This window comes from Varroa destructor, unplaced genomic scaffold (assembly GCF_002443255.2).
Source record: "Varroa destructor unplaced genomic scaffold, Vdes_3.0 BEIS01000003.1, whole genome shotgun sequence".
In the NCBI taxonomy this organism is placed as follows: domain Eukaryota; kingdom Metazoa; phylum Arthropoda; class Arachnida; order Mesostigmata; family Varroidae; genus Varroa; species Varroa destructor.
In genome coordinates this window covers 36,563,452-36,587,877 of record NW_019211456.1, presented here as the reverse complement: position 1 = coordinate 36,587,877, position 24,426 = coordinate 36,563,452, and the positions used below count along the sequence as shown (strand labels likewise).

General features: G+C 39.7%; 3 protein-coding genes and 1 long non-coding RNA gene across 8 annotated transcripts; 1 reads left to right on the top strand and 3 right to left on the bottom strand.

Moving 5' to 3' along the window:
• Window positions 1–1,786: 1,786 nt before the first annotated feature.
• Window positions 1,787–15,124, top strand: mgr (prefoldin subunit mgr). 4 transcript variants are annotated; one of them, XM_022797710.2, is made up of 7 exons: window positions 1,791–1,930; window positions 2,001–2,193; window positions 12,200–12,277; window positions 12,885–12,971; window positions 13,859–14,050; window positions 14,311–14,496; window positions 14,679–15,124. In XM_022797710.2, the coding sequence occupies exons 4-7, from the start codon at window positions 12,909–12,911 to the stop codon at window positions 14,799–14,801; spliced, it is 564 nt and encodes a 187-aa protein (XP_022653445.1). In that variant the 5' UTR covers window positions 1,791–1,930; window positions 2,001–2,193; window positions 12,200–12,277; window positions 12,885–12,908; the 3' UTR covers window positions 14,802–15,124. The 4 variants fall into 4 exon arrangements, with proteins under 4 accessions (XP_022653444.1, XP_022653445.1, XP_022653442.1 ...); XM_022797709.2 differs by lacking the exon at window positions 12,200–12,277 and having other exon boundaries at window positions 1,787–1,930; window positions 13,804–14,050; XM_022797707.2 differs by lacking the exon at window positions 12,200–12,277.
• LOC111247128 (uncharacterized) lies at window positions 11,063–12,510 on the bottom strand. The gene is made up of 3 exons (XR_002671971.2): window positions 11,985–12,510; window positions 11,596–11,721; window positions 11,063–11,245 (listed from the first exon to the last, which is right to left on the bottom strand). It is a non-coding gene; the product is annotated as an uncharacterized LOC111247128 (long non-coding RNA).
• Window positions 15,125–15,449: 325 nt separating the features above from the next.
• LOC111247125 (mitochondrial glutathione transporter SLC25A40-like) lies at window positions 15,450–19,941 on the bottom strand. Of its 2 annotated transcripts, none has more exons than XM_022797703.2 (6): window positions 19,452–19,941; window positions 18,265–18,444; window positions 17,879–18,030; window positions 17,313–17,514; window positions 16,547–16,730; window positions 15,450–16,165 (listed from the first exon to the last, which is right to left on the bottom strand). In XM_022797703.2, the coding sequence occupies exons 1-6, from the start codon at window positions 19,501–19,503 to the stop codon at window positions 15,772–15,774; spliced, it is 1,164 nt and encodes a 387-aa protein (XP_022653438.1). In that variant the 5' UTR covers window positions 19,504–19,941; the 3' UTR covers window positions 15,450–15,771. The 2 variants fall into 2 exon arrangements, with proteins under 2 accessions (XP_022653438.1, XP_022653439.1); XM_022797704.2 differs by having other exon boundaries at window positions 17,313–17,496.
• A 424-nt stretch (window positions 19,942–20,365) lies between these two features.
• LOC111247126 (uncharacterized) lies at window positions 20,366–24,426 on the bottom strand. The gene is made up of 4 exons (XM_022797705.2): window positions 24,120–24,426; window positions 23,300–23,606; window positions 21,435–21,511; window positions 20,366–21,081 (listed from the first exon to the last, which is right to left on the bottom strand). Exons 1-4 carry the CDS (start codon window positions 24,233–24,235, stop codon window positions 20,823–20,825), a joined length of 759 nt encoding a protein of 252 aa, XP_022653440.1. The 5' UTR covers window positions 24,236–24,426; the 3' UTR covers window positions 20,366–20,822.

Below are 24,426 nucleotides of genomic sequence, written 5' to 3'. Positions count from 1 at the left end.
GTTTATTGCGACGTATTATTATGACGTGAACGTTCACGAGGTACTTATTAGATAATACATACAGTCATTTGTGTGTTTTCGGTACTAGTTATCGCTGTACCGCAACAGTATTGTTGATTGTAGGCTAATTGTCATACTACAGTATCAGTATAGAAGCAATAAGAGCAACAGCGACCCATGTAAAGATGGCAAACGTGTTTTGCGGCAAGACGAACAGCGAGGCCATACAATAGGAAAAAACACTTCGTTAGTGGCAATGGTTGATAATACAAGGACGCAGCAACAGCAGTAGCTGTGAAAAAAACAAGGGACAAAAGAAACAGTTCTACGTGCTCTTTCATAGCACTATGCGTGTGGTTTTGTGCGAGTATGGGCGTGCATTCGAATGTGACTTCGAAAGTATGTTGCGTTTGTGGACTATAGCTCATAATCGGAAGTGTCAGTGTGACTATGGAGCCTTATCAATCAGCAGCAAATAACGGCGCCGGCGGAAAAAGCCCCATAATAAAGGAAGCAGTGAAAGACAAAATGAAAGGACAGTTAACGCTTCACCGCTACGTCAGACGACGTTCATTATAGTGATATGCCACTATTATGATAGCAGCAGCGGTAGTAATCTATAAGTTGATATCTCGTTCCCTTGACCCTTAGCAGGACTCGAGCTCTTCCAAAGGTTCGCCGTTTATGGCACGGAAGCCGTAACTTATACTATTACACACTAATATCTGGCCACGGATATGTAGATATACACAGAATGACGATACGGATATACTCAGACACTTACATTCGCACACACACAGGTACATTAATATTAGGGGATAGAAAGAAAATCAAGCGGTCTAAAAAACACTAGTATTCAAGCAAAAGTCGCGGCAAAAAGGAAGTAACTCCTTGCCTCGTGTCTTTTAATCGTCGGAATTGTTCTCACGGCACTGTCCACTGCCCGACATAGCTACCATCATCACGTTAAGAAGTTGCCACCGCTAGCTCTGCAAACGCTACGACCGCGACGACTGCTACCGATCGCAGGCGTTGCGGCTGACTGGTCGCTTGCCATGGATGGGTATGACACCTTGCTCGCGAGTCCACCAAAAACGAGTTTATACCCACCATGCATTACCCGAATCGTCGAGCATTTTATGCTCAACGAAATACAAAACGACTGGAGATAGATAGACAGCTAGCTCATAACCACCCTTTCTATGGCTGTACATACATAGTTGTGTAAAAAAAGCTGTGTAATAGGAAGGACGACTTCGTACACGTTTGAAAGCATACCTCGCCTATACCAAGAGGGCAAAAGAGATAGAGACGCTCACCCATAAACAAACACTAAAACATATTGAATGATGGAAACGCTAACCCCCCACACGGGGCGGGCGTATATTATCCTCACGTCGCTCGCTCACCCTGGTAAACCTACTGCACTAAACAATGCAGCAGCCGTGCTGAGGAAATCATTAGGGAAATAACAAAAAGTAAAATATCATCGTATACGTAGTGGGGTATTTGCCATGGCCGTCGCGCGGCAGCTATGGCCGTTGTGAGGAAGGACAGGATGACGATAAGACGGACTGGGTGACAGCGACAACATTTCTCTCTCTTCAAAAATCCCTTCTGGAATTCTCTTGAGAGGATGACGCGCCCGGTAACCGTTGGACAATGGTGACTTACTAGTAAATTGCGTTGTTTTTAGACAAAAAAAAAAGCAAATGATAATCTGAAAGAAGAAAAATAGGCAGATTCCCCCATTGCTGTTCTGCTTAATCTGATAATAATGATGTTGACGGTTGATAACGCTAGTAGACGCTGTTAGTCGTTAATGGCGCCACGAGGGACGGCCGCAGTCTGTTAGGCAGTTACGTACTCTAAGTAAGCAGTACTCCAAAGTGTGAGAGCGATAGCTGGCTAGAACACCGTATTTCTGCTGGTAAGATACTTTTCGTGTAAGAGCTTGTGCTGGATTTATTTACATGGAATAACCAATGACTTCATTCCAGAAACCTGCTATTGGTGAGGTAGCGACTACACACACCGAACCCATGCCTCGTATCTGCGCGTTCGACAGTCTCGTAGTACTACGAACAGTTCGTACAAAGAATGAGATGTTAGAAAGCGGACTGGAGCCGTAAACCCCACCATAAGTTAGGTCACTACAGATAGTGACTCACGACTAACCCTTGAATGAAAAAAGTAAGTATCTTAAATAATGTAATGAATCTAACATAGAACATTATTTTGGCTATTTCGATGATATTGTATGTCTCGTTTCGCAAACAAAAAAATATCTTTTGAAAATTTCGTCTCGAAAAAAAGTGTACGGAGTTTTTGCAACACGTCTACTTATTTGTATTTCCCGGGCCTGAAAATGGCCCGATTGTCGGTATAGGGCTTTAAATTGAAGCGCTACTAACGAATTTCAAGACGAAGCACCGAATATTATTAGCGTCTATGAGTGGTATTCACGGAAAGATCGACAGCGTGTGTAGATTTACTGTTTGTAACGATATCTATACGAATCTGATGCTTATTAGAACAGCTCATTTTCGCCAATTCATAATGACTGAGCTTGTATGGGTTATGATTGAAAAATGGCGTCCCGTACACATATATTCCCTTAAAACGAACATCTGACGGTCCCCTTAGTGTAGTAGCTATTTGTGTGACTTGAACGCTTCAGAACAGTGACGACTTCAACTTCGGACTACGACTTTAAACAATTTTCTTGCGTCTACGAACGTATGTCGCATTTCACGCTGCACATCAGACAGGAGTTTGGCGAGACTCGTTCGCAAAGTTGTGTAAGCGGGCTTTCAGACACCACGAAACGTAACATATGCTATAGGATAAAGCTCCCTCTGCGACCAGTTCCGTAGACCGGTCAAACACAAATCAACTATAGTCGATCAAAGCTTAACGGCCACGGGACATACTTCGGTCGATTGATTTTGACAAGGACACACGAAATATTAAACGAAAAGTTGTCATCCTGTTATATCTTAGGCTAGCTCGGTTTGAAAACGAGCGGTCTGCGTCAACGACTGCTCGTTCCCACATGATGCGTACCATCCAACCACATTTGCTAAGCTGTTCCGTAATTGACTAGTGAAACCATGGAACCCACCGTCTTCGTAGCAGAGCCATACAACTGTCTATGGGATAACTTATGTCCGTAAACAAGCAAGCTAAGATGGATACAAAATCGTATATTTGTATAGACTAACACACGAGGCCAACCTTGCAAAAGAGCTCGTAACTTGGTACGTGTCGCAATTGCGAACCTTTGCCGCAATGGCGGCGGCGGCATATGCACAACTCAATAATAGATTAGTAGCATCGAAACAAGCCGTTTCAAAATATATTTGTTGCTCACAGAAGAGCTAAACGATGGCTAACATATGTTGTAAGTCTACGGCCGGATTTAATTAAGCAATGAGGCTGTAAGAGAGTGTTAAGCGAACGACCTCGTCGGTGTACATGTGTGGTTATAAGCTTATGGAGCGGGGGGTATGAGTTGGCGTAGAATAAAACAGAAGTTCTTGAATCCTCAGCAAGCTTCAGTATAAATAGCTCTGCCGAGTAGAAACGTGATAATGTCGGCATGGGTGAAATTGTATGATAACAAATGCTTGCGCATGACGGACGTCTGCTTAGCAGCAGCAAACGACAGCTGAGAGATGGCGTAAATGATCTACAAGAAGGTAAAACTGGTTTCGAACTAGCGTACATTTTTGTATGAAAAATTCATTGTTAATTAGATGTGGCTGCAGGATCAAGTTGACACATACTTTTTTTTGTATGTGTGTAAGTGTTTAGCAACGTTGGAAGTTGGTTTGGTAAAGCTTCCATCGTTTATTCGATCTGTCATTTGCTAATCAGAGAGTATACTGTGTATTGAAGTTGCTGGTCAGCACGACCTCGACATGCTAGCACTAACGCTCTATACAAAGGTTCGCCCAGTAAAAACTCGATTCAATATTACCTGCTTCTGCTAGTTGCTATCTGCAGATCACCCTAATAGAATATCTTCAGTAAGTAATTAGGTGATAACGAAAACCATTTCGATTTTTTGTTCGTGCTATACAATGCTTCCTGATGCGTACACGTTGAGGCGTAGGGAATATAGTTGCCTGTTGTTTATTTTTCAGCAACTCCTTCTGCGGCTTTTCTAATAAGCCTCACTCAGGTTTTCTCCTAATTCGAACCCGTTTCGATCTTTTATATTAGTTTTCCCAAATTGTTATTTTAGATAATAGTAAAATGCGGAAATTATCACGTAAGTGCGTTAGTTAATACGCAGCCTTTACCTGCGTTTACCACTATGGTTATCGTTCCGTAAAGCTTACTGCATAATGAATATTACCCGATACTCGAATTTTTCGAAGATCATATATTCCAACCTAGAGAGTTACATTTTTCGCTTACATTGTACTGTGCATATGTTTGGATGTTTAATTTTGAAAGACTCCGTCGGACTATACAGTGCTCTCTAACTTCCATATCCTAGAATCCTGGAATATACTCTGACCTCTTCCCGAATCCTGGTCAACAAATATATTTACATAGTTGTACTATTATACACGCATACGTTTGCAGGAAACGAATTAGAAACAAGCAATAGTCAATTCAGTCAGAAGCTCTTCTTCTGAAGATAGAAGAAGAATCTGAAGATAGATAAGTTATTTAATAAACAAAGAAAAATCGTATTCCCATAAATCTTGCCGGATTACTATATGGCGGGAAACATTAGCAATCTATTATCAGTTATATTATCAATGTATCAAGTACATTGAATCCCTCTATGGAAAGTGGGTCGAGCGCAATATTTACTAGAATATCACTTTCGTGGGCTGAAACCTCGCCCGGATCGTGAGACAATCCTTTCCATCAATTTCCTATATTCTTTTGGTTGAATTTAAAGTCAGTGCCAAGTGTCGGACAATTGAATTTAGGTATAAATGTAACTACATGAATAGGTCACAGGTATCGTTGATGTGTTCAATTCCTGATTACATCTGCAAGTATGCCATGACAGCTCACATCCTGCAAATGACCTTGCCAGACAGCCCAGTACGTTCTGATAGGCAAATAGCCTGCACAATCTGGTGAGCGGCTTTCGAAGTATACCCGCATATGCGGACAGGTGGGTCTCATGAGCTTCCGCTGAGTCAAGTATACCTTTGTGCTGATGTGACTTTTTAGAGCCACGAGTAATCGATGGTCGAAGAAGCGCTCCAAACCCGCAAGCTGAACGCATAGGGCTTGAACAATCGATGGCACTACAGGTTGCGCGTACAGGTCATTACAGAGCAGGAGCAAATCTTCGCTACATATAATTACATTGGAGTCACAAACTGTTTTAGTAATCAAAAGATGTAGTATATTGTAACTTGACGATGCACTATCTAGAGGAAATACATTGTTCCGACCATCATCAAATGTCTATTCTAAGTACAATTAGTAAGTAGCTTTATAGAGACATTAGCAATAAGCCTTTGTTTGTTAATACGCTCTTCCATTATTGTTTCTTTGAGCTCCTATAGCGACACAGACACGAGTGCAAAGAGCATCGATAATAGGTTGCTGGTCGTACATGTATTTTTGCCAACTTCCACTTGCACTTTTGTCAAGTCTGAAGGTTGAAATAATTATAAACGGTATGCAAGAGACGGACAGACTCGTCCTCTGATTCGGCTGCGGGATAAGTTGAACGGATCAGCTAAACGTTACTTACTGTTACTCTCTATTACTACAAGCACTTAAGAGGATGCAACAAAAAAAACCACTTCCGCTGGCCCACCGCAGAAGTCGAACCGCAGTCCCGTCGCGTTCCCCCTTGTTCTCTGCTGAAGAGCGATTCCAACCGTCGATTTGAAAAGCTGTCGGGTTTCAAAATCCGGAGATGCCGGTTTGGTCTCCGCGGCTCGGGTTTTTCACCAAATGTACATGGACGATCGAGATGCTGTCGTTGTCACAGACTGTGTTGTAAATGGCTGGCTGTAGCCAAGAACTCTGACTCAGGCAATAGAGTCAGGTGGCCGTTGTAGAAGACACGCTTGATCTGGCCGCGAGGTCGAAGGACTGCACAGCCGGATGAGATCGTGTCAGACGGAGATAGCATATTTTTAGCTGAGGGTTCGGTAATTCGGGCGGAGGGGAGGGGAGGGGGGGAGGAAGGGGTGATCATGTAGGAGGACGTAACGGCGACCGAAAACGTCCATATATATGTAAAGTCATCGTGGTACGGAACGCGACTGCAGCGGCACAGTACGGGCCACACGGCGCAAAGAGATTCTCAACGGTCACCGCATGTTTCATTTTAAGGTGGGAGTTAGCTGCTCGAAAATTGTCTATCCAAAAGGCCTGACATAGCAGGATGAGGTTGCTATTGACGAAACTTGACTTCTACCATGTATAATCTACGAGTAATATCGAAAATGGCGAGATGTGATGGGAGCCAGGACCAGTGACGCGCGTAATACGGAAAAAACTTAGCCCAAATAGCAGGAATGTTAGAATAGAGTCTATTGTGAGGCAACAAAGTTGTTTCATTGAGCTATTACTTGCCTTCTGAGTAATGGTCAAGTAAACTGGCATCCATCTTCTACTGTCAATATACAAGCATAAAGATTAGAAGTTGTCCCACTGTAACATTTTTGTACCTTCGATGAATGCGTTAATTAGGACAAAAACCACACTTGCAGAACTCAAGCGAATAAAGAAAATCATTTACACACACGTTAATTTTGCTTAAGTTCAAAGCAGCAGTGTTCCCAGTAACACATACCGCTGCTAACCGCCGACTATGCGACGCGACGAAGCAATTTGTAGTGCATTTTTCAGGAATATAGGCCGTGTGTTAATAGATACAAAATGTCCTCTAAGGCTCAGGCAAGAAATGCCGATACCCGGCAACCCTGTAAGTCAAAGGGGCGACGGTATAAATGTCCTAGTCTTCTTTCTGAACAATATTAGAGCGCCGCTGTCGCTACTGATTGGTGCAAAAAAAGGCATTGTGCCATCAATCGAGTTTAGCCCTGATCCATTCGGTTAATACAGTGTTTTTCATTATTTCGCATGTTAAGCGCTACCTATCGATGCCGGGCCATTCAACAAACCGAACTATACCTGAACAACCTGCCCGAGAACACCAACTGTGTCTGCTTAACGAGCTTACTATAGCAAAGCACATTACGGATGAGTGGATCTTGCTTGTCATCTAGCAACTGGTGCCGTTGAAGGTGTATGACTGTATTGAAATCTCAGCCAGAAAAAAGCAGCGAACAGAAATAGATCTGTCAAGTAAAAAAAAAACGCGCAGTAAATGAAGCATTACATTCGTTTTCCCACAGGAAGACTATTCCCTATTATTATGGACGTGCTTCACCTCATATGCAACCCTTAAACGGCTCGCATTAGTGGTTACTAAAAAGTTCCTTAAATCAATGGATCAGGTGAATGGATAGACCCTAATAAGTTGTTTTGTAAACAGCTAAATCAGCTTGGATCTCACCGACCTGCCAGATGCGGGCGATAACGACGGAATCGCTCAGATGCTCCATCGTTAGGTCGATTGATAAATTGGCGGATCCGAACGAGAAACGGACCGGCCACTAAAACGGCTGTGTAGTGCCATCGTTATGAATGGTCTATGGCCGCGGCAAAGAAGAAGATTTAGAGACTGACTGTCAAAGTGACACTGTCGAAATAGCTGAATAGTCGAACACAACAGAGTAGAAATGGTTTCGCTCGACGATGACCGCTGTGTCGTTAAATTCAGCAGCGATATCATCACGAACCTTCCACTGGGCTGTATCCAATTAGATAACGAAAGTAGTATTAAAAGCTTGGTAGATGATACGCAACAACGAACGAAACAGATGAGACTTCGGAGCACAAAAACAATGGCGACGAGGTACGATTGCTTCGAAAAGCTGAAACAAAACTTTGATCTCAGCGAGCGGGAACAAAAACTCGACGAACGCCTTTAGGCCAACCGTAACAGCGAGCACTAGCTTTGTTCGACGTAATAAAATGAAAATAATAACAAGTAAGTCCTTCTTAGGTTCTCAAGTGATGAGTGAATCATACGACATGCACGGATACTTACGACCGCGTGAGGAACACGAGTCCAAGTGCCGCCGGCCAGTGCCTCTAATGAATGGGCCAGCTTACAAGTAGGGACATATGCGCGGAAGATAAATGCTGGTGCACAAAACAACAAGCCGAACGAGGCAAACATCGTTTGACATATGGCGCACTTCTGTTAAATATCTCAATCAGCTAGTATAAGCTATGCACCTTTGGTGATTTCTGCTTTGTAAACTATCCGTGATTTAAAGCCAGATCTTCTTGAATGGTAGAGCGCCACTCCAGCGTATTTCAGTATGGCTCTATATATTTCTATTGACGTCTGCCTTGGACAAACCTGTTCAGTAGGTACAACTTACAGCCAAATGAATAAGTTATGCCTTTCGGCGTAATCGCACAATACAGGTCGCTTTCATTCACCTGCGGCTGCGTATTTTCAGTTCTTTTAATGTTTGCCATTTGTCTGTGATCGACACGACTCTGGTTTGATGGTAGCGTATGTGGGTTAATAACAATTGCGGTTCGTAGATGCACCTCACTAATCGAAATATTCATTTCTTTAGTTAACTATTGTTTTCGACCTATGACTCTGCGAATCTTTCGCGACGAGCTACCAGTCCCGTTGGTCCAAACAGACCACCCACATAGTCTGAGACAATATATACTTATATTGATTGTACATTCACCACCAGACAAGTTGACATTTTATTTTATTTGCTAGATAAGGAAGTAGCATCGCAGAGAGTAGAGGCTACATGCATGCATTGTAATATAACACGGGACACAAAGTTGAATATTAACAGAGTAGTGATTCTCGTTTCGTAGTTCGTTTCCGTATTGCACGCGTAAGCTTGCAGATTTAAAGGAACTAATAAATATACAATAAATTATAAAAAAATAGTAATTTACACATTTCGCTGAATATAAGCGCTACTTGACCCAAGTCCTGCAGTATTACAGGGAAAGGAATCGACCAGATCTATTCATCAAGATTCGATTGATCTGCTAAAATACAGCATTATATACGTTACTAGTTCGTTGAGAGTTTCTAAGAAATCGACTGCGCTACTTGAAAGTTTGCATGAGAAACTTACGCCCAGAGCATACGAACAAAATTCTGTGCTAAAAAAAAAAGCATTGAAATGTGCAAACTACACGCTCAAAATATTGATAAGATTTACACTATATTTTTTATTGGAAGCGCCACTGAACTGGCACACGCCTAGCTAATAGGCATCAGAGCGCTAGAATTGACAACGGTGCATAATAATAATAATAATAATAAGTTGAAAAATACATAAACTATCATATTTAGAAAATGTAGCTGGAAATTCTAAGAAGTCCTCAGTAATCTAACTAAGTAGAGTGATTCACCTAAACATCGTAGGGTCCGTATGTATTTATCTTGATACGGACTTTTCTTAATATTTAATCATTTCAATTTCCCCAAATGGAAGCCATTAAATGGTGCTAACTGTCTTTGCGAAATTTTCTTTTACCACAGGAGTCCAAAATCTCGATCGTATAGATACGAAAATCAGTTCCTACAGATATATGTCTACAACTTCGTCAACGGTTTTAATGATTGCTATAATTTTTCATGAAGGAAAAAACTATTACATGAAACCTCTGAAGTTGCGGAGATCTCACTTAGCTCAAATTAGGCAAATTAATTATATTTGCGCAGTATTAAGTAAAATTTATCCCATTAGTACTACAGCTACCTACAACCAATGTGTATGATTAGTTTGAAGATTTACATCCGGCATTGGGACCGTGTACTACCATGCGTTGGCTAGTCTAAACGACGACACCCGCAGCCTGTTGCCCTGTTGAGGATGTCTATACTTTAGAGAGGACATATGTAGTGCAATTCAAACTACACAATAGCCCGAAGCCCGCGCGTTCAGACGCCTGAGATCTCACTATTTCTAAATATTTTCAGTCTTAGATTCAGTACTATCATTAGGCATTCCTCTAGACGGGCGGCACAAAGCATGAAATCAGGGGTGTTTATGCCTAGACTCAAACCTAGCCGAAAGCTTCGCACTCGACAAACAATTAACCATCCACTGCACGATCATGAGGATAGGGCATGTTACTGCATTAGGTTATAAGCTAGTCCTTCGAAATTAACACAGCGGCCGGGATAAAACACCATAACATAAATGAGAAAATAAGAACACTCGTTTGGAAGTAAACATGGTGAACGACAAATTCGTGGAACCTTGAGTAGAACCTAGACAGCTTGGCCCTCTTGGGTTATTTAGGCAGGAGCAGATTAGCGGAAGTGAGCAGCTGGTGAATAGGGAAAAATCATTAACTAATCTTAATGGCTTGAGATTGTTCTGGAAAATCAAACTTTTGTGTAAGATCTGATATGAGTATTATTATACTGATGACGGTACCTAGTTAAGTCGCAGCGTAATCTTGAATAGCTCAGTCTAAGAAAGATAGCTCAGTCAGAATAGAATCAGCTAAATGCGGCCTGGCCAACGTGGCTGTGTTAATTTTGTCGTCATGGTGAATAATTGTTATGTGTAGCTTTGCTTATGTAAGATCCATTTCACGGTTTCCTGTGCTCTACGTTGGCCAATTTTCGGCTTCTTCGATGGCTTGCATAATTTCTAGCCCACTAACATGGCGTAAACTTATATTGACAAATGGCAGACGCAGTCCCAAAGCGAGCCAAGGGATGCCAATCTTGCATGGCGTCCTCTTATTTTCATAAGGTTACCCTATTGTATGTCTCGTATTGCTATATTGTATTCTCCTATTGTATACGTAGATTTGCTTGACTACAGAACGCTGCCAAATATATTTGCTCACACAAATTACTTCTGTTAGTCAGAGCCACAAGTTCTGACTTGAAAGCTCCGTTTATGGGGTAATTGCTCTGGCTTTCATATTCTGGATTCGATGCCCTTAATTGGTGATAATCTTTACACAGTTATTAAATAACAATGAACTATTGACAAATCATGCGTCATTTATTTCTTTCCGCAACGTTTGCTTGTAGTTCTTGTTTGGTTAGTATAAAATTGTTCCTTAATTTCGTCCATCACTCACTAAATGTGAGTGGATAATATCTAACGGTTGCATCCCAATCCAAAAACTGGCTTCCCCAGAAGACGTTCCAGTGACCTTTTATCGTCTGCAATCAGCTCACCATCCCGTAAACAACGGTTCACTTAGTGTACTTTTATTAGCCAATATATTGTTCGTAGCTAAGCTTTTTCTACTCGATTAACATAATTGAAGCACTAATATGGTTTTCAGCTGTGGGAACGAGCCTGAAGTGAGCATAACGTAACACTACACTACTCTAGTTAAACTTTTTAAGCGTTTCGGCAGCGTTTCGAAATCACTAGGGCAAATCGTTATTATCAACAGGATAGCATATCGGGTATATTTATTTGACATTACCCAGTTTTCAGAGTTGGTTCGTTTGTTTTTCTTCGTTCAGTGCTCATAATAAGTGATAGAATTGATTAATTCTCTTACTTGCAGCAGCTATTTTGAGCATCTCTTTCATGCACGATTCGATATAACGATAGCCGTTCGAATTAATGCGTATCTTCGGCTCAACTTTAGTGACGACATGTGCACACACGTTTTCCTTGCAGAAACCTACGTAAAACCGTTATTATTTAATTTGGCAGGTATTGCATATTCTTTAGACGTTAATGTAAAAAATATACAACAACTTCCGAATTAAAAAATCTGTTACCGTTTTAAGTATTCCTTAATTCATTGAAATTCTTTTGTGACGCATTACAAAGCTTTATTACACAAGTCTTCCATTTTATTGAACATTCATCAACCGTTGTGGATAGACAATATTTACAGCATTAATTAACGTGTCTTTTCTGTAATGTTAAGATAACACTTACCCAAGAAAGTAACGAGCTGAACCACATTACTTTAGATTTGCCTTGGATTTTACTTGCCTTTCCACCGTCTCTAATATTACTCGGCTCACCTGAATTTTGATATTTCAAGTTTTATATTTTCTCTTACCATCAAGCATCGCGTATTGAACTTAACTATTTCCTCTCCATCTCGTCATTCTCCATCCAACTCTCACAGTCGCATTTATATATTGCAGCAGTTGAATCATCCGAGAACTTCATTCTTGAACTAAATGATACTTCACAGTTGAAATTAGACTACGTTTTTCAGTAATGTGAGTGATTTTATTTTCTACTTATCTCTTTTTTTGTTTTAAAGAGTTTTGAATGTATATTTTATACTTGACTATATTTGCACATTAGGAACTAATAGAGGTCCGCCACGAAGTGTGCTGTGTCGTACAATTTGTCGATTATTTGACTGTTTCTGAAATAATCATCTCCCCTCCTTACTCATTGCATATATTTGACATTATGAAAGCCGAACATTTTGAAGAATAGATGCGATTTGTCCCGTAATCATATGACTGTACCCCTGTCTATAGCTTCATCCATATATATTTAAATTTTGGCGCGTCTTCTTAGATTGTCAAACCGATGCTTGTCTGGTTTGCACCGATTCCGAAACTAGTGCCACTCGTGGGGCTATAGCTACCGTTGTCTATTGGAGCACAACTGTAATAACAACAATAAGGCGCACCACACCGCAGATAAATCGATTGTTCTTTTCTCGCCTTTCCGCTGCCATCTTCCTTTTTGGGAGGACCCTGTAGTCGCATCTGTCTTCAAATAAAAGGGCTCAAATAGCTTTTTCGTAAAGTTGTATTGAACTATTCCCGGCACATTATCAGTTGTCAAGTCGCGTGTTTGTGTGTGTAATAGGCAGCAAAGCTATCGGGCGGCAAGATGTCAAGAGAGGATAAACCAGCGCGTAAACCACATGGAGGTATTCCGGCCGCCTCGTTCGTGGTGAGTAAACCTCTCGTGAGATATTGTTAAACTATAGTTCGCGTTTTAAATATGACCAGAAAAAAATTTAAAAAAAATAGTGGTTATGGCTTATGACTGATAATGTGATCGAATGAAGAAGATCAGCAATATAACTGTACTTAATTATAACATACTTCCAAAAAATAGATCACGAACAAATATGCGTATAAATATAGATATAAGCGGTGGACTGAATGGCCTAGGGGCTGATTGAATGATACCAAGAATCGCTGCTTCAGGTCCCGCCAACAAGATATGAGCGCTGTATAGTTTCAATAAATAATAATACCAATGAATATAACAAAAGTAATAAACGAAATTATTCACTGTATGAATACTCTAATGGTACCATTTAATTCTAAGCGAAATACATATGTTATCCATTCAGCCAGTCATCTATTGTAACAGGTATATATATATATATATATATATATATATATATATATATATATATATATATATATAGTGTAAATAATAAATATAATAGTAAATAGTACATATAATGTAAATAAATTTACCTCAAGCAATTATTTTTCTCTGCTTGAAGACGATAATACACCGGCTACATGCGGCGCCACGGTACCGCGTCTTGTTGTTTGTTCAAATCTCGTTTAAATGTTTCGTGTTTCCTATACTACCGTTAAGCATTACCTCAGATAGGTGGCTTTCAGCACCAAACCAAATGTGGATGCGTTCATTTTTGTACTGTGTCTACCATATGTCTTTAAATTTAACGTTATCATTGCACTATGACACCTAATTATCGTGGTAAGTAAACAGATGACACCGCCGTCAACGTTTTCTTTTACAGCTCTATACTTTATGCTATAATAAGACTTGTAATGTGGCTCGCGTCGCATTTTAAGGAGGACGTCGACGCCTATTTAAATAAAGAACAGCATGCCTCAGCGGAACATGCTTTGCGTGAACTCGATGATATGCTCAGCAAGTACAAATTCATGGATGCGTCGTTGCAGCAGCGTAAGGCTAAACTGAAATCGCAAATACCCGAGTTTAAAAACGCACTCAGTCTTCTGCAAACCTTAAAAGCTAAAAAGGTACGTAAGCTAATCATTCGTTCTGAATATGCGAAAGCCGTTCTTGATCCAGAAACAAAAGCAGTCTTTGTTATAATTTAAAAAATTAAGACGAAACATTTTGGCTCATAGTTATTTCAACGTTGTTCTTTATTAGGTATCAACATACTTTCCCGTTCTATATAACTACTAGAATGTACTAAAAATATATTTATCCTTAAGTCTTAACTATGAATCGCCGAATTTTAGTACGTATTTGACCTGCTCTAATGATTTTAAAGGAAGCTTCGGAAGATATACAAACGACATTTTTGCTGTCAGATGATGTTTACGCGAAGGCACGAGTTCCACCAACGGAAAATGTCTGCCTTTGGTTAGGCGCTAATGTGATGCTCGAGTATTCACTTGAGGACGCAGTTGAACTTTTAACAAACAACCTGACATCGTCACACGCCATCCTAAAGGAGGTTAGTGTCTTGTATTGACAATAGAAATTGAGTTCTCTTGTCGAAAACTGAGTACGCCTTTTGGAATCGAAGGTAAAATTCTTACTAAGGAAAATGTCTGCTTAGACTAATGCGGCTCTATGTGGCAAATGTATTGCTAACACTAACGTAGTCCCTTTACTCTATTAACAATCCAATTTCAGATAGTATCAGATATGGAATTTCTGCGAGACCAGATTACCACAACTGAAGTCAACATGGCGCGCGTGCACAACTGGAATGTCAAAAAAGTGCAAGCAGCTAAGTCGAATGAAAGTGAGAACTAACTATTAAAATATAATTATTGCTATATATTTACCTAGGAGAAAATGCCGACTCGGTGATTGGTATGCGGTATGTACATATTTTTGTCAGAAGAGTGTCATTTTCAAGCATCTCTGATGCATTACATCTCCTTGTGGTTAAGCGAGGTACAGAAGAGTCACCGTGTTGGATGTAGACGGCGTAAAACGTAACGAATAGTGTTTGACTCACTATACGGCGATTGTATGAATCTTAAACGAATAACCGCTAAGCATTCGTAAGCGCAAAAATAAAATCGCGTTTTAGGTTATTACGCTAAATAAATCTGAGCGTGGCGCAACAACTATTTTTGTGTTATCAGTCTAGCAGTAACGTTTTCAAATATGGCTGAACATTTAGGCAGAACGCAAAAAAAAAGTCGAAATTATGATTGGACGATGTTTGAAACTAACAGTTATAAGAAATAATTAAACCGATAATCATACTGAATAAATATTTTTTGCTGAAAGTCTTCTTTAACATTTACGTGCCTTAATTCTTATGATTCTTGTACGACGATGCTCACGGGAAATGCATCAAAGAAGGACCGAATAGTAATAAGAGACATTCTACGCTAGTTATTATCTAGTTTTACTATCTTACAGAGTTTGCTTTTATGATGTGATCAACGATTTTCGTTATTTTGCAAGCCTTTATTTCTATAGCAAGCACCAACAACTACGGATACAGAACTATTATGAAAGTATGCGTCAACATGACCAAAGACTAACAAAACTATGACAAGAGTTTTTAGATTTTAAGTATATAACTATGTACACATTCATTTCTGTGCATAATCAATTTTCATACAGGATATTTTATATATTTATTCGTTAAATTACTTCGTACACGTTACCTATTTATGTTTACACGTAGTGCTAGATCCGTAAAGATTGTAACTGTAAAATATCTTTTACTCGACGAGATCTGTCATCTTGAGCTGACGTAATGAGATTACACCTTGTCATGTGCAGGCGTTGCAGAAACAACCCCTGCACCTAGATGAATTGCTTCTACAATAGGGCCGCGTATTTGAGGGTTTAAGCCACCCTTTGTTGAAAGGGAACTGTCAATAATATTATTTTTCATACTTTCGCTAACTTCAAGACAGCTTCGTGCTGCCAAGGGATCGCTCTGCCTGTCACGCATCCGCCGAACAAAGTAGGCTTTGAAGCCTTCGTATGTAGTAATCATAATGGCACACGCCGGAGCGACTCGGGCCAGACGAGGCACTAAACCAGTAAAGAGTCCTGAAACACCGGATTGCTTGTATAGATTTAGAAGCATAGTCACAGGATCTTTGACCTTCGGTCGAGTCTGCGTTATGGCTTCACCCAGTTCTAGTTGCCTGTAAAAACATTTGAATGACACGATAGGAATCGACGATTCGATTCGACGCAAGAAGAACCAAATACATAGGTTTGTTACACCTTTTTTTTTATATGTTACCCTAATTTTTAAGAGATGGGCATATCAAACGAATCTATTTGAAACGCCAAAAAAATGCAACTACATGATACTCCCGTCTGATCCATTTCTTAAACATGTTCACATCGCTATGATGGACACAGATCTATATTGAAGTTAATTATGACGCATAAGTTTCAATTCGTATCGGGACATTTTTACACTTCGATGCAAGAGGTCAGCCTGTGCAAAGCCTAACAAAAATATAATGTTTAAAGCTGCTCAAATCAACTAGATATATTAAACTGTAGTAGATCCTTACCTATGTGTCTTTATGACGTCAAAGGGCAACGTGAGGATGGCTGCTGTGGACCCCGCTGTTGCTCCAGCCATTAGACAAAACATCAGTGGTGGATGATCCCCATTAAATGAACGCTTCATAAACTCATACGTGCTCCAATAGATACAACTAAATGGAACGTCTCGAAGTAATGTGGATGCCAGACCTATCGTACCGAATGTGCGGAAGGAAACACATGAAACAGTTAATTGTGTACAGAAAAACTTTTCGCTGTGTATGAGAGGTACATTATCATCATAATTTTTTAAGTATAAGGTGTCCCAGTGTTTTTAGTTGATCTGATTGCATGAAAAAAGTTGACCGACTGTGTTCGGTTTTACTTTTCTTGCTGAAGCCTATTGATTTACAAGTGAAGCACATAAACACACTGTTTATCAATCAAAAATATGATTAGTTATACGTCACCCGAATATGTTGAAAGCGTTGATGTTTCTAAGTTTGGATTCATTGTTACGCTAGTTCAGTATAGCTCGGAGAACGACCCAACACTTAACTGACGTAAAAGCTAGACATTTGTTTTGTACGTATCTTATGGACAAATTTTAAAAGAATTTAAAAAAACACAGGGACAATTGTATGTTTCTGTTCGGGGTTACAATCAAAACACACGAGTGAACATGTCATATATTATTGTAATATTGCGTGACTCGTTACACAAATAAAGGCCAACAGAAGATTGCGTACGCAGTATTGATTGATTGTCACACAGTACCCATATTGAACGTACCCATGTATAACGATCGAACACCCTGTTCGCGAACCATAGTTGAGATCGTACGTGCTATGTCTGCGTAGCTCAGCTTCTGTGACTGCATCTTAGTTCGAACGAGTTCAAGGGGTGAGATAGCTACACATGTAAGAGTACGCGCCGTTGCGCCAGATATAAACGCTGCCTGTACTGGTGTCGAGTACTGCGAAAAATAGAGAAACTGCCAGGGTTCAAATAAAGTTAAATCAAACGCATCTATCCGCTACAGTAACTCGTAAACCACTGTAATGGGTACCTCGACTATCGAAATCTGCAACGTTTTTCTTTCGATAGGTTGTTAATTATGCCAAATACGGCGAACACACTATTATGATAACAGGCATAGCAGACATGAGATGAATACACAACAGAATAGAGTTCTAACAGCTTCACAGCTTATATAACTGAGCCAAATGTTGCCTTACGCAGAGGGCACAGTTACCTGCAACATCGGTGGGATTGAGGCTCTTGACATTTATTTAAGGCTCCTCGCTGGCAGCAATAAATCTCGTTTCCTTGTTAGAGTATACCTACAGTGTTCTTACCCTAACAGCCTCGAGATTCTGTTTGATGAGGTCGTACGATGTGAAGTAAAGAACTGTGGAAGGCACGGCCATCACGAGTGTCGGAGGTAAGCCTGACCAGAGAGCTTGTAGTCCCTCAACACGGGAAATTTTTGTAAAAGCATCCCATGTTCCTGGCAGTATGCATAACGACAAGCAGGTCGAAAACGTGCAAAGGATCAAGGAAATATTAAGGACTAAATAAAAATGAGGAAGAAATGGTACTAATCCTGTAATTGAAAAAAAGCCTTAGTGCTAACTTAATGGATTATCTTTCTTTGACTAATACTGAATATATTCACTTATCTGTGCGAGTCACAGACATGTTTCCAACTTTATTGAGATCTGGGTGAATAAATATATCTTACCTCTGTACCGTCCCGGCCTATCAAACCACTGCTGGTCACCTTTTCGTAAATAGCACACATGTTCCATTAGGCCATTGCAGTATAAATAACACTTATGTTTAAGAAATGCCTTTTGTTGAGCTTGCAGTCGAACTTTTACCACGTCGAAAGGGGTCATCAGTAATGATGTAAAGACTGCGCCTGAAATCATCATACGTACAACCTATCATACGAATAATCTAGATGCAAAATATGCTAAAACAACCGTAAGAGGTGCAAAATATCAAGGACCATTTTTATCAACCTAGGGTATGTACGAAAGTTGGCGAATCTACCTTGCACATCTAACCATACTAGCGAGCGAAAGATCTGAAAAATTTCTTTCGCAGGTACACATCTTTGCATATTGAACCTTTTTGTCTATGTAAGAACCAGGCGAGTACAAGAACCCGAGATAATTTTATGTTGTATTTACACGTAAATAACAATAAATGCCTTAACTGAGCCATAATAGCATTCGTATTATAATTATTTTTATTGTTAGTCACAACTACATTAAGCTACCGTGTTATTCATTTATAGCACTTTCTTTGTGTTGTCGGCTTGGCACTTTCGCCGTTAAGCAATACTTCAAACGGCTAGCCAGCACGAAATAAAGTATGCCTACGCCCAGATTCGAACCTAAACCATCAGGTGTCTTCAAATTTAGCAGGCAAGCACGTCACCCGCTGCTTTATCCCAGTGGTTATTCATTTACCGCATTCGATTAGCCGGCATTATTCAATCTATGTGATAGTTATAACAAAATACTGCAGCACTGTTTGTGAGGATAAACGAAAGAGCAGTCCTTGTGGTGCTAATTATATCCCATTGAGAACCACTTGTTCTTGGAATGGCTTTTCTTGTATTGTAAAAATTAGTTTGTTAATCTACAAAGTAACCAGCCCTCACTTTTCTTTTAGGCAATCTCTTACGATTAGATACATATATGTAACTTTCTTCATTGACGCAAATACTTTAGTTATGTGTTGTTGACAAAATTTGATGCAACAACCGCTAACTTTTTGCAAGCAAAAATTTGACCTTCGAGGACACCGCGTCGACTTTAAAAATATATACACTCCCATGTACATGAACTTCCCTGCTTTTGCAAAAGTAACTCTCACAAATAGTGTCTACGACCGAAACCTCATCTAGTGATTCCATACCAGTGCATGAGGAGATCATCCTCTGCTGTGCTGTCAAATCTCTCTCTGTCATTGTTGTTGTCTTGTTGAGCCTTGTTACACTCTATAAGAATGATTTTTCTCGACACCGGTTTCACTTTTTGGCACCGCCTCAACCGCTTCCAAAAATATCGTTAGCTGGAGAGGATGCGCTAACGTCTTCTTCAGTCAGTATAATTCTCTCTAGTAGAATTATGACGAATTACAGAAAGGGTCGTAGCGCTGGGATTTCGGTCAGGCTTATGCGCGCAATAAAGTTACACAATAAAGCACTGACATAGCACCAACCTTCATAGGGGGCAGATTTTGAATTCGCTCCCTAATGGAAAGCCGGTAACCATGTGCGTGAGTCCAACTCACTATATATTCACCTAGAGCTTAGAGATATTAAATTCACTTTTACGAAACAACATTAACTTCTATGTGCCTAAACCGACCGCCTGATTCGATCGCGGTCTGCTGGTCGTGGTATCAGCTGACGGCATGGAAGAATCGTCTTTCAAGGGCGGGAATATTTAAATCAGCCAAAAATGCTCTCGCAGATAACAGAAGTACAAACTAGCAGTCGATGACTTGTATAGACTGATATTACGTACGATCTGCTGGGAACGCTGCTTCTGTTAACGAATTGGCAGAAAATTCTTCTCATTACATTATTCCTAATAAGTGAGTCACGTCTATCTTTTGCAGCTGGGAAGAGTGTTTTCTATGCTCATGAAAATACGTGTGATACGTTGACTAATGATACAGTTGTTTCTTTTTTGAGTAAACGGAATGCGCGGATAGTTATAACCATTAAATGTCAGAGTCTTTCTATTCACTTAATGGAAAAGCTAGGGCCTGAACTAACAACATTACTCTGTCCAGGCTTTCACTGATAAGCAAAACGATGCTAATCAATCGATATCACAAACAAAGTTAGTTTTATTAGTGAAACACTTTGATTTCCATTTATCCTCGCAAATCTGAAATTTTCCAACAAACCGTAAAAAAAGTAGTAAGGGTGGAAATGCTTTTCTGCGACAACAATAACAAGCTATTTTACTAAAATATTTAAGTCTTACGTCCCGTTCCACTGCTAAGTATTGCTTCGGACGGCTAGCTTTGTTTCGCACTGTGATACGTTACACTTGAATGAAAGTAACCATTTTATACTATGTTTACGCGCAAATACGAAACAGCAGCTGAAGCTTTATTTTTCGCATGTTATGATTGCAATGTGAGCACGGTAACCGTGCCACCTTTATTCAATAGCATTATTAATTGTAGTAATAATTAATCGAACGCATCGCTTATATATTTTGGTATTTCTAGAAACAAGACGTGGCTGTCGTTACGGAAGCAGCTTTACGTCTAAACTGCATGCTCGGTTTCTGTCGTGTTTGTATAAAAACACTGATGAGACATTTTGAGAGCTTCGTCAATCCTAGCCATTCCTCGATTCTGATCTTCATCTTGTTTGAGAAATAGAACCAATTTCGGATTGAAACCGTTTGATTCGCCACTAGTTTCTCGCCCCGCTTTTAACCGAGGATCGATTAATTCAGGAGGTATGAGTTCATCGTCGGCATTCAACTGTAGTTCGACCACTGGTGTTGGTAGCGAGTCCTGTCTAATGTAGACACAAAAGTAACATTAGTATATAAAGTACAGAGAGATAGTATATAATAATATACAATCAAGATAAAATTTGTAGATCATTCAAATCAAGATAAAACATTAAACTGCTGGTTCTTCTGCATTCACAGTCAGAGACAAGACATAAAAAACTAGTGAATAATGTGATTCCTGCATAAATGAGAAAAAAATTCGAACAAACGTTTATCTATTTTGCTATAAAAATATATTGTGAAGTAGAGTGTCTTCACTTAATACTAATTTCAGATAGTGGCTAAATGTCAAAGAATTGTAATCTACGTAGCACGTGGCTTAAACGGGGATTCACCTCGTGACCAAAAGACTTACTTGCTGTGGTTGTTAAGGGCCTTCTTACGGCGTGCTCGAACAGGTGGTTCCTGGGTTTGAGATGCCTGATGAGACTCCTGAAATACAGAGTGTTAAACAGACAAAACGTTTCAACATTCAATGTAATTCATATTCGACTTCTAATAAACCCCTGCGTTTTGGTTTTGCACCGCCGGAAAATAATGCATGGATGAAGAAATCTCTGGGGGTTTTTAGCGCGTCCATTCCTTTCCATAAGCAAAGTCCTTCAAAAGCTTGTAAAACGGGGTAGTAAACGGTACCAATCGTTTGATATTCAAGATTGTACGTGTTTTTGGTTTCAAATGCTTAACTCAGTTTTATCATGCCAAGAAACATGTACTTTCAGAACAGACACTTGAACGAAAACAACACGAAGACCATGAGTTTGTAAAATATCAACATACGTAAAACACAGTAGGCTTTTGACAAAATGTGCCAGAAACGGTTTTTTATATTAATATTTTATGTCGTAAGCAGCCTGTGCAAGCCGAAATTAAAGTAGCCATACATGTGATTAATCAATCCCGTGTCAATCAACAACTTTTTTTATCGCTATTTAATTTTAGCTATACCTCTAAAGAGATCTCTGTAAAACATGTGCTCATATGAATAACACGAAATAAAATTGCTGAGAAGCTTCTGGCCAAACGAGAGATCAATGAATTCGAGGCTCAAGAAACAATAAATACTCAACACAGGAGAATATTATTCCAAAGCAACAGCAACAATGTAATATCTAAGTTCTAATAATAAAAATAATAATTTATATTAAAAGAATTAGCAAGTACAACACCACATCAATTCGTATTGTTCTGAAGACTTCTGGTTCGAAGTACGCGGCGCTACCACCTAGTCCATTCCGTTGCAATAGCATGCAGAACTTAAACGAGAAACACAACTATAACGACCCATGCTGACGAATCCCCAAAATCTCCTCATGTTAAAATAGGTTTAAGTCAAAAACACGTATTAAATGATATAAACATTTGAAATAGTCGCATTACTACCAAATGCGTATCAAGTAAGGTAATTCAAGTGGACGAGTAGCCTTTATATAGGGGCATGCGCAAGACGTTTTGCAAATGATCCGGCTTCTCTTGCAGAATGTGTTTGATGAAACACGTAACCATCATTTAAGAAGTGCACATCAACTCACATGAATCACGGTATTATTTAACCTTGATGGCCGCTTACAAGAGATCTAGTATATAGCTCGGATCAACCTGGCCACGCTCTAATAGTGAGTAGCCTTCCGATGATATACAAATAAAATTTGAAGATGAGAATCTTTTTCATTACATCTCTGCATAGAATGAAAAATACACATAATGCAGAGCCGACACCGATGGAGTAGAAAAGAAGTGGTTTCGTTCCTAACACAATTGGTTTCTATTTCTAGATGTGTTAGCATGTCCAACTACCAGAAGGGATAAAATGAGAAAACATTTCTTTCTTTTCAATAACTGCGCTTTATCTAGTCAAGAAAAATTATACTCGACTGCAGCACCAGAGAGTTTGCAACAAACAACAACGACTAGAGACTCAAAATATTATATTTTATGAGAGCACGCATCAGGCAATAAATGCTTGAACAGAGCATAGTTTAATATTTAAATGCAGACAGCAGTTATGATTCACCGATACACAGAGTCTTCGAGACTAAAGGAAAGTAACAACTGCGCAAAGTAGTATAAAAAGGCGAGTGTGCAAACGAAGATTAGTGCATAGGCGCACTTCATTATATGGTTCGTCTTGGGTTCGTCATCATCGCTGCATGACAATTGGTTTGGTGCCAAATCGATTTTCGACTCTTGCGCAACGAGAGGTTTACATCCTCCACATGCCTGCTGCTGTTGATGCTGCTGCCTGTGATATTGACGGGGCGACTGTTGCGGTTGTTGCTGTGGTTGATGATGGTGACGATGCGAATAATGGTGGGAATGTCCTTCTTGTTGCTGATGATGCTGCTGGAGTGAAGCCTGTGAATGCTGCGGTGAACTACACGAACCCATAGATGGTTTGAATGACTCCTGTCGGCTGCCCTGATATAGGATATCATGATCTCCTCGAGAGCTACTCTCATAGCGGATGCCCGCGCCCCTGCGTCGATTTTCCTCCATGTAAGCGGTGTGCCTTGAAATTTCTAAAATTCTGTAAAAATTGGAAGGTGAAAAGGCACACATAAAAAGAATATTACATTAGAGAACAGAAAAGAAAATTAAACGTTATTATGTCGCAGCGAGTTAACAGTATCCAGCGGGTCGATTGGAAAAAAAATGATGCAAAACAAGTCTTAGAAGTGTTGTATGAATGCCTTAATTGGAACGGTAGAAGTCTAAAGTGCAACACAATATTCTAAAGCAAGTGAACACAATATTCGGAATTGAAAAAGGGATCCAAATTTATATCTATTTTAAATTAGCAAATGTCTAGTCACCACTCGTTTGTGCACTGATATACTTTGATAACTATTTACTGACGATTATCTGTTATCGAATATTAACAATTCTCTAAAATGTATTAAAATATTTCTTTATTTTTAAGTATACGAAATAAGTTTTTAGATGAGGATGACACTTTTACAGAACGCATATTGCACATGTGACAGCAGTAAATATTGAAATGAATGTTACACTTAGGACAGGCTATCTCTCAAGCACTCACTTATAAACCTCAATCTTTTGTTTTCGATCCATGCCCTCTTCCAATAGCCCCTCATCTTTGAGGAAGGCATCCATGGCTGCCTCTGAAATGCCGGGATCGTCATGAGCGTTTGACATTTTCCAAATACTAATGGAATAAATATTGACAAACTGTAGCTCCAAAAACCCAAAGTTGTGACACCAAAGAACTACTAGATTACAACTGAATTCCAATCCTTTGACACACCACTCTTCGACTACTTAACTAGTCGATCTCTACTGTGCTAGGTGACCGTCGAACACAGTCGATGTTCGGACAAGTCCAACTC

What these genes read in the sequence shown, in the direction of transcription:
- mgr (XM_022797707.2), top strand. An exon ending in TTCCGGCCGCCTCGTTCGTG is followed by an intron (nt 12,972 to 13,858) that starts GTGAGTAAACCT and finishes TCGCATTTTAAG; the next exon opens with GAGGACGTCGACGCCTATTT. An exon ending in CACACGCCATCCTAAAGGAG is followed by an intron (nt 14,497 to 14,678) that starts GTTAGTGTCTTG and finishes ATCCAATTTCAG; the next exon opens with ATAGTATCAGATATGGAATT.
- LOC111247126 (XM_022797705.2), bottom strand. Translation starts at nt 24,235, where the DNA reads ATGTCAAACGCTCATGACGATCCCGGCATTTCAGAGGCAGCCATGGAT. An exon ending in AGCAGCATCAACAGCAGCAG is followed by an intron (nt 21,512 to 23,299) that starts GCATGTGGAGGA and finishes TCTGTATTTCAG; the next exon opens with GAGTCTCATCAGGCATCTCA. An exon ending in GCCCTTAACAACCACAGCAA is followed by an intron (nt 21,082 to 21,434) that starts GTAAGTCTTTTG and finishes TGTCTACATTAG; the next exon opens with ACAGGACTCGCTACCAACAC.
- LOC111247125 (XM_022797703.2), bottom strand. Translation starts at nt 19,503, where the DNA reads ATGACAGAGAGAGATTTGACAGCACAGCAGAGGATGATCTCCTCATGC. An exon ending in TGTTCGATCGTTATACATGG is followed by an intron (nt 16,731 to 17,312) that starts GTACGTTCAATA and finishes TCGGTACGATAG; the next exon opens with GTCTGGCATCCACATTACTT. An exon ending in GACGTCATAAAGACACATAG is followed by an intron (nt 16,166 to 16,546) that starts GTAAGGATCTAC and finishes ATGTTTTTACAG; the next exon opens with GCAACTAGAACTGGGTGAAG.